General features: G+C 38.9%; 1 protein-coding gene across 2 annotated transcripts in view; it reads left to right on the top strand.

Annotated features, from left to right (window-relative positions):
- The first annotated feature begins 2624 nt into the window (after positions 1-2624).
- Positions 2625-12845, top strand: part of meak7 (MTOR associated protein, eak-7 homolog) — a 36534-nt gene continuing 26313 nt past the window's right edge. Inside the window, exons 1-6 of one of the 2 annotated variants that reach the window (XM_062022339.1) lie at positions 2625-2678; positions 4369-4560; positions 6851-7102; positions 8466-8610; positions 8700-8911; positions 9577-9763. In XM_062022339.1, the coding sequence (XP_061878323.1) occupies positions 4414-4560; positions 6851-7102; positions 8466-8610; positions 8700-8911; positions 9577-9763 (943 nt within the window). In that variant the 5' untranslated portion in view covers positions 2625-2678; positions 4369-4413. Of the gene's footprint in view, positions 2679-3570; positions 3617-4368; positions 4561-6850; positions 7103-8465; positions 8611-8699; positions 8912-9576; positions 9764-12845 lie in introns of those variants that run through there. The other variant, XM_062022340.1, reaches the window with a different exon arrangement.

Raw genomic sequence — 12845 nt, 5'->3', positions numbered from 1 at the left:
CCTTTTTAAAAGTGCTAAATTTCATATGAAGTCTGCTGTTCTTATCCATCCATCCATTCTCTACAGCTTGTCCCTTTCAGGGTCGCAGGGGGTGATGGAGCCTATCTCAGCTGCATTTGAGCGGAAGGCGGGGTACACCCTGGACAAGTCACCACCTCATCGCAGGGCCAACACAGATAGACAGACAACAAGAGCATTCACACACTAGGGACCATTTAGTGTTGCCAATCAACCTATCCCCAGGTGCATGTCTTTGGAGGTGGGAGGAAGCCGCAGTACCCGGATGGAACCCAAGCAGTCACGGTGGCAAACTCCACACAGAAAGATCTCGAGCCCAGGAACGAACCCAGGACCTTTGTATTGTAAGGCACATGTACTAACCCCTGTTCCACCGTGCTGCCCCTGCTCTTCTTAAATCCACGGTTTTCTATTTTCTAGTATTGGTGCAAGGTGTTGATGAAGCTGGCGACATTGATCATACTGACATTAAGGGCAGCATTTTTTTTCAAGATGTCGACTTGTCTAGGGTGTGCCCTACCTTCCGCCTGAGTGCGGCTTGGATAGGCTCCAGCATTGCCCCGGCGACCCCGAGGGGACAAACGGTGAAAATGGATAGATGGATAGGTGCCACTTTAGTGGCAGCTGGTTTGCAGAAGCTCTGTGCTCTTGTGTGCATAGGCCACACAGTATATGTGGGTGTTGAGATGGTGCTTTTGTTATGTTTTATTTTGTTTGTCTATGCACTGTGCAATTGTATTCGCACAATACATATTATTTACTGCTCATTTTTAATTTTTTGTTGCGTTTTACGTTTGTTGCTGTATGTAGAAAGTGGCGAGTGGTTGCATCGGCTCTGTGCTCTTTTAATACCTCTTACAGTATGTCCTTTTGTGTTCTTTAATATTTCCTACTTGTTTTCATGTGTTTTTACCTTTTTTTTAATGAACTTTTTGAATCTGCATTGCAACTACATTATTTCCCCATTGTGGAATGAATTTAGTTCATCCTATCTTCACTATGTAAAGCACTTTGAGTCACTAGAGAAAAGCGCTATATAAGTATAATTCACTTAACTTTACATATATAAGATAATAGGTTCAATATAGAGGCAACCTGTTGTTCCCCTCTACTGGTACTTTTCCACTCTGCTGGTACTTTTAAAAGGGTAATACTAACTTACGGGACTTTTGCTACATTATTACTGTTTATATTCACAATAGGAAAGCACTATATAAATATAATTCACTTGACTTACCCTAAAATATCAATATCTTTAAGTGATTTCTCATTGTACTTACAGTATATTTTGATACTTTTAAATTGTTTACATGATTTGGCTCTGAGGGCAAAAAAACTGAGCATTTGAATGAGAACTGTTATGCCAAATGTGATTGCCTGCCAAAAGTTGATTCCCATTGCGGGAGCGTGCACCGCTCACTAAACTTGCATTGCTCAGCTTCGTCTGTCCACAGCGGACTACTAGGTGTGAGACAAACACTTTATCTTCGTGGTTATTGTAACGCTACGTGTTTGACATTATTTGAGCCTTTATCGTGTCGGGAAAATGACAGTTTGCCTTTTCTGTGGTATTAATGAGATTTAAAGATGACAATGATAGTGGATCTTTCTTGTCATTGCACGAGTACAACACAATTTTGTTTTCAGTACGTTCGAGATAAGACAAACAAACAGTGTACAGGGTTACAGAACAAGAACACTGATGGGTCGCCACAAGGCTTTTTGAGAGCCAAAATCTACCCAAACGACCACTTTGCTGCTGCCAAAAATGTATTTCAAGTAATATTTTGATACTGACGCATCTCATCTCTGCATATTTTAGAATACTCTTATGAGCATCAAAATCAAGTACCCACTGTACTGTTTACTTGTTGAAATACCATTTTAGAGCTGAAATCTACCCAAACGACCACTTTGCTGCTGCCAAAAATGAGTATCTTCTCTCTGCATAATGCACTAGAACACGCTTATGAGCATTACATATATCTCAATCAAGTAGCTACTGTATCTATTACATAATTTTTGTCAAGCAATAATACATTTAATGATTTTTTTTTAATCAAACACTTGATATACATAAATTATGTGCAAGAAGAAATAACAGTTACTTCTAAACAAGAAATAGGTTTAATCACATCAACATTGTAAGAACAGTTCTTTAAATCTCATTAATACCACAGAAAAGGAAAACTGTCATTTTTCGGATACATTTTTGGCAGGGATCACATTTTGGCACAACACCGGCCCTTGCATACCAAAACTAACAGTATGTAAAAGCACGCCATCTATGTACACTTAATGCAAATGAACCACATATCTTTGTATTCTGACATGAATATAAATCCACTAAGAGAGAGACAATTATTTGTGTACTGAATGCAGCTGAGATAGGCTCCAGCGACCCCAAAAGGGACAAGCGGTAGAAAATGGATGGTTGGATGTATTGTTTTGTATTCAACTATGTTAGAGATATTTTTTTAATCTAAAATTTGTTCCCCCTTTTCCAATCGGAAGAGGCTTCTCGACTCCGCCTTCTAATATAACTGACCAATCAACAAGACGCTTGTCGTCACCTGACTGATTTGATTGGTCATCTTGTGTGTCATGTTTAGTACCAGGAAGTTATTTGAAGGTCTCAGCTGACATCGACATCGTTAAAGGTTCGTGCTTAAAATATGTATTTTTAAATCTTTTTCTTACATTGTAAATATAAACCTTCTCGTACTATTACCTTTATAATACAAGGTCCGTCGTTTATTGTGTTTTACAAATGGTGTAAAATATTTAATAATTTCATATTTAAAATGTCAAACAATCATAGCGTGTTTAAGCGTGTTTGACATAACCTACGGTGTCCGACAGGAGCACGTCGGAACAGTCCAAACACTGAAATGATCCAAAACCCCATCCATCCATTTTCTACCGATTGTCCCAAACCTTAAACACATGCAACATGAAAATCACTAAATGCTGAGGATCAGAAACATATGCAAAAAGGTCCTGCAAGTGCACAATACACACAAATAAAAACAACTGCATGAGAGAAATGCAGCAAGTTCATGGAACACAAATAATAGTTAGCTAGGCTACCAGGACTGCCAGACCTAAGCAACAGGGTTTTTAAAGATGCTGGACGCTTAGAAGAAGGTGGTTGAAATGAAAACATATTTTTTTATTTATGTTTTTATTACGGCTGGCAAACACTCATGCAATTAATCACAAAAAAACAGACTAATCACAGTAGAACTGAAAACAAATAAATGACGTACATTCAACTAAAACATTAAAACATGCTCTTGTTTAACATTCTGAAAATACAATTGCATTTGTACCAAAATATCAGGGCCTTTTTCAAGTTCATTTAAATCATGCAATCAAGTAATTAGCTGCGAATATTTGTGATTAATCGAAATAAAAAAAATATTAAGTTGATTAAAAATGTAATAGTTTAACAACACCAAATGTTTTCATCTTTTTTTGTTTGTTTGTTTTGTTCTGTGATCTTGCAGCATATTTCACATACATTTTCTTTTGACTCTTATTTAGGTTTTTGGCATTGGCAGGACTTTCTGCATTTGTTTTTGATCCTGCAGAGTTTGTGAGTTCATGAAATGTTTTTATTTTGAAGCGTTTTCTCATTGCATGTGTTTATGGTTTGGATAATTTGTGTGTTTGCAAGAGACATCCTGAATAAAAACCAACGCTTCCCATCCTACCTGATGGAGCTTTAGAGGTGCTGCAAAGAGAAATAGGCGAAACTGCCCAAAGATAGGTGTGCCAAGCTTGTGGCATCGTATTCAAAAAGACCTAAGGCTGTAAATGCTGCCAAAGTTGCATCAAATAAGTATTGAACAAAGGCTGTGAACACTTACGTACATGTGATTTATTTATTTATTTATTTTTTTGGGATAAATTTGCAATAAAAATCTGTCATTTTTACATTGTCATTATTGGGCATTGTCTGTACAATTTTGAGAACTGAAATGAATGTATTGGAATAAGGCTGTAACATAACACAATGTGGAAACACTTAATACTTTCCGGATGCACTGTACGTCAGTGATCAGGTCAAAGCATACGCCAGTGCAAAGATAAGTGAGGAGACTGACTGGTGTGCTCAATTTAAATAATGCAGGTCAGTAATTTTCCTGCGAATAATCAAAAAATAAACAAGTGTTATTGTAAAGAATATATCGTTTGGCAGCACTATGTTGGTTGTGTTAACAAATGTCATATATCAAAATGCATGCTTAGATCTTTCTGGGTGTGACCCTCGGGAGAAAACCTTTGGACAAACGCCCAAATAACAAGGCTTAAACATAAACATTTTGCATGTATTTTTCTTCAAAGGATTCCAATGTGTGTGTTTATGGTCCTGTGACGGGAGAGAGCATCATGGGAAATACTGATAGTGCGTTGGTGCAGAAGCATTTGTTTCGCTTCCGTCCTGAAGATCGTCCGGCGGTTGAAGGAGTGTTTGACAGACTTCAAGGTGACATGAGGACGCCTGCAAGGAACACTGTCACCTTTCCTATGTTGCAGGTATGAATCATCATGTACATACTTAAGTCTAAAATGTACGTAATCATTTTTCTTAGCACTGATCATTGCTCCACATGGTTTACAGTAGACAGTATTTCAGATTACATAACTAACCCTGCCCCCTTGCACACATGCGGGTAAAATATTTATGATGAGATGTCTAAAAGACAAAATTTGATATTATTCTATGTCTGTTACTTTTGTCAATGTGCATTTCTTTGGATTCGTTATGGTCTCGTTGTTGGTCAGGGAGAAAAGTTTGTTGATGAAAATAATGAGTCAGCACTCAATCGACTGCATGTGTTGCCACCAAAAGGTTTAAAGATGGCCTCTTGGACTCACATCGGTGACTTAGTTGATGTTCTGGTACCACAAACATATTTTCTCATCTTCAACAAAGATTGTGTGAATATTAGTCTAAGTGAGCAATGGTAATTTTCATGTTCCTAATTACCGTATTTTCCGGACCATAGGGCACAAGATGCACTGCCGATGAATGCTTTATTTTGGATTTTTCTATTTCATATATAAGGCGCACCGGATTTTAGGGCGCATTAAAGGAGTCATATTATTATTATTTTTTTTCTAAATTGAAAACACTTCCTTGTGGTCTACATAACATGTAATTGTGGTAATTTGATCAAAATGTTGCATAGATTATATTTTACAGATCATCTTCAAGTCGCTTCAGGTGGCGCCGTTTTGTGGGGGGTCTTATTTACGTGGCTCACCTTCGGCAGCGTCTTCTCCCCGTCATCTTTGTTGTAGCGGTGTAGCGTGCAAGGACGGGATTGGAAGAAGTGTCAAAAGATGGAGCCAACTGTTTTAATGACATTCAGACTTTACTTAAATCAAAAACGGAGCAGCATCTCCTCATCCGTGGCTCACTAGTGCAACAACATGTGCCCCATGAAAAACCATCCGACCAGAACTCTCTAATAACTAAAGTTCCTTGGGTGAATAATGTAAACTCCCTACACCGGTATGTTTTAGCGCTTTCATGGCGAGTTTACTTACAGATATAAGTAAGAACTTTACACTACTTTATATTAGAAATGGCAACAGCGGAGGATGAATGTCCCATAACAAGAAGATAAAGAAAAAGAAGCCTATCGACTACGGTGTCAGTACGGACTACTAAGGCGATCCCAAATACAGATCAGCAGGTACCAGAAGGTAAGAAAAGTTTCTTTTGCATAATATTGCGAAATCAAACGCCAGATAATATGTCTTAACTTACACACACACCATAATAATACTCGTATGTTGAAGCACAGTACAATCCATTAAGTGGTGCGGCTTCATAGCTTACCAAAGTCGTACTAAAACATTTTGATAGAGTTTTGAGCGTCGTGTGTAATGTTCTATATTCTCAATGGAACATATCAAATTTTGGTGTTTACCTCGGTCATATTGCAGTCTCCACGTATCTGTTATGTGTGACTGCCATCATATTGCAGTCTACACATTTCTCTTATGTGTGACTGCCATCTACTGGTCACACTTATCATTTTACCATGTACCAAATAAAATAGCTTCGAGGTCTGTAAGCACAACCAAAATTATTTTGTACATTAGACGCCCCGGGTTATAAGACGCACTGTCGAGTTTTGAGAAAATGAAAGGATTTTAAGTGCGCCTTATAGTCCGAAAAATACAGTATATAATATATGAACACTTTGTTGTTTGTTTGATTTTCTTTGGGATTCCACATCTCTGAATTCCAATCAAGTCATTTTGTGGCTTTGGTTACATATTCACCATTGCTAAACTTTGGATGGTGAAATCCACTATTAGGTGTTGAAATGGTCCAATTGTAAGTGTGCATGCTGCAGTGTGTTTGTTCTATTGAACACACATGTAACAAACAATAATCTACCATTCTTGAAAAAAAATGTTGGCATGTTGATGGCAACAACATTTACGGTCTTGTTGGCATCAAAGTAGTAATGTCCTTTGAAAATGTGTCCGTGTGTGTTGACTTGTTGTGTTATTAGTTTCATCATCGCAAAAGTAAAGTTGTGCTTTTGTCAAAAAGGAATTTCAAGCACAGGAATGAAAGTATTTTCTTCTTTTCTCCTGCGTTCTTTCACCCCAAGTAGATGTGCAAGCAGTGGCTATTTCTTCTTATGTTAACAACTGCTTATGTTGACATAAGGGATGTCGACCTAAACAGCTTCCACTGTAATTATGCACAGATAGGATTTTGTCTCTCATGGATCATTACCGTGCTCCAAATCATGCAAGTAACAATCTTCCTAATCTTAAGTATTTACTGTGTGTCCCGCAGGCCTCCATGATCGGAGTGTCACCAGAGTCTATGGTGAAGAGATTATTCAAGTGCATGTGCAGTATAGACGCCACACCAACAGCATCTGGCAAAGTCAGTGCCTCCTTGGCTTCAGGAGTGTGTCGAGAGCAGTTGCTCATCTTCCTCGCAGACGTGTTGAGGGGCACTGCTGAAGAACGAGCGCCTCTTGTTCTGGCCATGTCTCAGGTCAGAGAAAGCTCCAAGACTGTCACCTTTCAGCAAGTAACAGAGGTGAGAAAAGTCATTGTTGTCTTGATTATTGCTGCCACGTATCTTTGTTTGGGCTTTCTCAGGGCATTCAGTCCATCACAAGTGCACTTTTCAGTTTATCTTAGAAGACATTTGGCCCTCATCACTTCATTCTCTCAGACTTAAAGTACCAGTAGAGTTGTTGAAAAACAAGTAGACTTTATATGCTTAACTGTGTTTCATTGTAATCATTAAACCATATCCAATCATATTTATAATCCGCAAAGTAGGGATGTCACAGTATGAAAACTTCTTATCACGGTTATTGTGACCAAAATGATCACAGTTATCATTATTATCGCGGTAATTTTAAATGTGCTCAACATTTTTAGAAACTACTTATACTAAAAACTTTTAACCAAGTTTTATTTTTTAAAAATCCCACAAACAACACATTCTAAATATATATTTGTACTTCAAGTTGAAAGTTGAATGTACATAGGAAAGCAACATAAGCATTATAAACAAAGTAATATGGCAGAAACAAAATAATACTACAAATAAATAAAAAAGTGTTCCTATATGAGGTCTAGTCTTACACTGCATGAGAATGGGCAAAATAATTGAGATTATTTTTTTATCAATATTGAAATCACGATTATTAATCATGATTATTAACTATAATAGGTAAAACAGTGTTGGTGTGTGAATGCGACACCATCATGTAATTTGTAATGTTTAATAAAAATGCTCTAGATAAACGTTATCCATATATTTAAAGACAAATATTTGTGTTTTTGTTCATTAATAGTATCAGCGTATCAGCTTTTTTATCACATGATGCCGTTATCTCTATTTTTACATTTTTATATATATATATATAAAAGACATTTCATATTGCTTATTATTTTGTTCTCTGCTACAAAAATGTTCTGTGCTACTATTTGTTTTCATTTAGTAGAACCAGTGCTACTAGTGAAAAAGCTAAGCGTATAGCTCTGCCATAGTATGACCCAGACCTACTCAGTGGCCTAGTGGTTAGAGTGTCTGCCCTGAGATCGGTAGGTTGGGAGTTCAAACCCCGGCTGAGTCATACCAAAGACTATAAAAATGGGACCCATTACCTCCCTGCTTGGCGCTCAGCATCAAGGGTTGGAATTGGGGGTTAAATCACCAAAAATGATTCCCGGGCGCGGCACCGCTGCTGCCCACCGCTGCTGCCCACCGCTGCTGCCCACCGCTGCTGCCCACCACTCCCCTCACCTCCCAGGGGGTGAACAAGGGAATGGGTCAAATGCAGAGGACAAATTTCACCACACCTAGTGTATGTGACAATCATTGGTATTTTAACTTTAACTTTAACTTAAGGGATGAGAATATTCACAAGCCAACTTTATTTTGATAGTTCTTACAGGACTTGATCTTTGCTGTAGTCCAGATTCTGGTCTGTAAAGGACGCCTTCAGGGATGGAAACCTGAAAATATGGGTGATTGCTCTCTAGGTGTCAAACTTTTGGCGGAGCAAATGTGCGCAGAACTCAAACCCACAGGTAAAGCAGCGATTATTTTGGCTGTTTTATAATACAAATTACTGTATTATATAAATGTTGTTACAATTTCACATGTTCTCTTTCTTAAGACCAAGAAGTCTATGATGTTACCCATTTGCAAGATTGGATCTTTAGAGTACCCCAGGTATCTTTGTACCTGATGATGCTGGTAGTGGAAGGGCTGAATGTGTCCCTAAGTGTGCAGTTAACACACACTCCACTCCCTCCTTGTAAAGACACACCCTGGAAAGAGTTCAAGTGTCTGCTTGATATCCCCACTCTCATGTTTCTCGCACCACAGGTAAGTATTGCAGCATCATTCCTTTGACATTATTTGATATGAAAACCAGCCAGTTAAAACGTGACATTACAGAGGCACTGCACAGCCTCCAAATCCTTTAGAATTTGGAGAGTATTTGTAAAGACAAGTGGACCAAAATGTTTGCAACCCCGGTGACCAACTACAAAAAAAACATCTAATTAAATATTTCATTCCATTCAATGAAATACAAATTCATTAATAAACATTTTTAAAAGTTTTTCTGGATGTCTCTTCAAAGGAAATGATTGTGACTTGTTTGATGGGGATGAACATTACCTTATTTTCCGAGCTACAGAGCACACTCTTATTTAAAGGGGAACTGCACTTTTTGGGGGAATTTTGCCTATCGTTCACAGCCATCCATCCGGGGTCCACCCCGGATGGATGGATGGAAACAATACATAAAGAATGCCATTGTAAATTAATAATACTAACACAGACACTTGTAAAAATGTTAGCATATTTCGCTAAAAATAACTGATGCTAGCTTGATAACATTACAATAGCACATAAAAATATACATGACGACACTCCTACAGACATCACACATGGGATGGTGGAAGGTTCAAAGTGTGGGGAAAAAGTAGTGGTTTACAGTCTGGAAAATACGGTACTTACAAAATCAGATGTTTTGATCTTTCCAGCTGCCTGACGCATACTGTGCAGCTTGGAGACTTGTATTTTCCACAATGCTGCACGGAGAGAACTTCACACGAATGGTGGCTGGACTGACACACTGCGGACCCACTTTGCTGCTCATCAAAGACACAAAGGGATATGTTTTTGGTGGCTTTGCCTCACCCAGCTGGGAAGTCAGACCTCAATTCCAAGGTAAGAAAATCATATGTCAGTTTGCTTTTACAGTCGTGCGAGATGTAGGATGAGCCCCCTCTTGTCACAGGCCAGTTCAAAGCGTAAAATGAGGCCAAATCTCAAAATGTTATATGCAACTTAAAGAGGAACTGCACTTTTTTCACAATCATTATGAAAGACATGACAACAAATGTCTTTTTTTAATGCATTTAACTCATAAATATAAGTCAGCTTATAGCGGAGCCAATTGGAGGTCCTCTATTCCGCCAATAAAATCCAACAAAAAAGCGACAACAATACCCCATTTACATTTCGTGACTTGAATATTAACCAAATATTAGTGATATTTTTATCATAAGCACTAACGCAGACAAACTATTTACAGCGGCGCCGTGACCACAAGATTTTGTGCCAATTTTGACATGATTGAATGATCAGATGCTTCCTCGTTTCCTTGCTCGTCAATATTTATTTTAGATGGTAAATCATGCCTCTCACCTGCATAGTAGGACAAGAACGTATACCAACAAGTTGGTACACTTTGACAGACAATTTACACCCGTAAATGGCGAGAGTGACACAAAAAGATTCTTGGTTTCAGCCCACTTTTCCTCGCAAGGATTATGAGTCATTCTTCATCTAAATTGGATTATGTGAACGTCCTAGCAGTCAGCATCCTTAGACAGTAAGGGATGTTTTATTATGTTTGTTAGCGCTCATGAAGTCTGCAGTGAGCAGTGTTGGGTTAGTTACTGAAAACCAGTAAGTAGTTACAGTTACTAGTTACTTTATTTCAAAAGTAACTGAGTTACTAACTCAGTTACTTACACCAAAAATTAATGCGTTACTGTGAAAAGTAACTATGGCAGGATCATTGACACAGATGGTGAAGTTTCAGTGCTCAGTAGAGATGTAACAGTTTTGAGGGGTTTAAGCACCTGGAGGACCTCCTCTGCAACTCTCACATGGTGATGATGTCTTTGACATTTGTCTTCAGGGTCTTGTGGGTCAATGCAGAGTATACAGTATAGCTGCCTGCTGCTCCAACATATCATAAGTGGAGTTCCACCTCGTTGGGACATCATGTATGAGCTTATGAGTAGGCAGCTTTAGCATTTCTTGCTTTGTCTTAAGCACATGAGCAGCTGTTGTGCTTGGGTGGAAGTAGGAAACCTCCTTCCTGATCCTCCCAAGGAGGCGCTCCATCCTATTGACTGAGATTCGCTTCTGTGATGCCAAATTCACTACATGTGCAAATCACCCTACCTGTGGTCCCAGTCCTGCCTCATTCACTGCATTTATATGATTTTTGGCATTATCACGTGTGACTGGGATATCTTTATCTTCCATTCCTCCACTGCTTGTGTCAGTACCTGCGCAAGGTGACTCTCGTAAAGGGGGCGTGTCTTCTCATCTCCCAGTCTGCTGTGATGAAGTGAGCGCTTATTGTCCCCTGGACGTCCACCAGTCTGTCATGAGCGCAACAGATGATGCTCGGGATAGTTCATCAACAACTTTTTTCTTCTCCTGCTCATAAAGATCTGGCACAATCTTATCGCTGAAGTGGGTGCGTGACGGGATGTCGTAACATGGCTCAAGCACGCTCAGCATGTGTTTAAAACCCTCGTTTTGCACAACCGAGTCTGCACCTATAAACACACCGATTAAATGGCACGGGGCGTTGAAGCTCCTCCGTTACTCCGCTCGCCATGACCACGCTGTGTGTGGACTGAACGTGCGAACAACTTTTTTTTGTGTTTCATATATCAAACCGCGGATCACGTGTGTGCCGAACCGAAGATATTGATCTGAACGGATCACAGATCAATGTTGATCCGTTGCACCACTAGTAAACACAGACACGCCCCCATGTGTGAGTATGAGTTCAACTTTTTAATTAGTGAGTCCAAGTGGCTCCCATCTCATCAAGCCCCGCCCCCTGCCTGCGGAGTAACTGTTCTGTCACATGACCATTATGCAGACAGATAGTTAGTACAGTAAATACATATAAAGTAAGCACATGCGTAGAAAAATATCATATATTATTATTTGAAGGGAGAAAAAAGACATTTTCAATTACTTTGAAAATGTTTTAAAAAACAAATGATAATAATCCCTTCACGCTAAATCTTTGCAAATCACATTTTGCTGTAATTACTGTCATTCTTATTCAGTATTTGGGGTAGGAGATTATCAGCATGGAACATCTTGACTTTTCAAGGTGCAAGTAACCTGTGAACAGCTGTTCTATGACTTAACATGGAACATTAACAATAATGTCAAATATGTCACTAGACCAGACCTGGGCAAAATACGGCCCGTGGGCTACATGCGACCCGTTAAGATTTTCATTTCGGCCCGCCGGATGTTGTACGTAATTTTTTTAGACCTTTAACAACAAATCTGTCGCCGCCATTATGATGTGCAGTGGTGTTTTTAAATTACCGTAAGTCTTGAACTATAGAAAGTATTTCAGTGGTCGAAATCTGCGCTTTTGGGTGTTATAGGAGTTATTATGGTAATCAACGTCACAGCAGCTCAAACGAAGAACAAAGCAGAGTGGGCGGGGTTTGTTTTCAGAGCAGCCAACTTGAAACGCATGTGTCAGAAACAGATGCGGAAGCAGATTTTTACGTGCACTTAGCATTCATATTTTGCTGTTGTTTACATTTTTGTTGTGTTTTCCTTGGTCTGAAAAGTAAAAGAGAAGCAATTTTCATATGTTGTTAATATTCAGTGTTTTATTGTTCATCGTTAATATTATAAATCCCACTTTTTTCATTTTAATGTACATTTTGGGCATCCCATTCAGTAAAAAACTGTAAAATTCCATTCCGTTTTTTTGAGGTGGTCTGTCATAACGTTTTTAGAACTCTATCGGACATTGTGAATTTTGGTATTAGTGTTCCTGAAAAAAGGGACCCAAACACACATACTGTACAGGAGATTTTTACAGCTAAATGTGTATACATAATTTATACACACATACACCTTGGCCCCCCAGACACATTTTTCTCTCTCACATCGACGTCCCATTGGGGTTGTGAGTTTTTCCTTGCCCTTATGTGGGCTCTGTACCGCGGATGTCGTTGTGGCTTGT

Source organism: Entelurus aequoreus, linkage group LG16 (assembly GCF_033978785.1).
Source record: "Entelurus aequoreus isolate RoL-2023_Sb linkage group LG16, RoL_Eaeq_v1.1, whole genome shotgun sequence".
NCBI lineage: Eukaryota > Metazoa > Chordata > Actinopteri > Syngnathiformes > Syngnathidae > Entelurus > Entelurus aequoreus.
The sequence above is the reverse complement of the archived record's forward strand: the minus strand, read 5'-3'. Positions and strand labels throughout refer to the sequence as shown.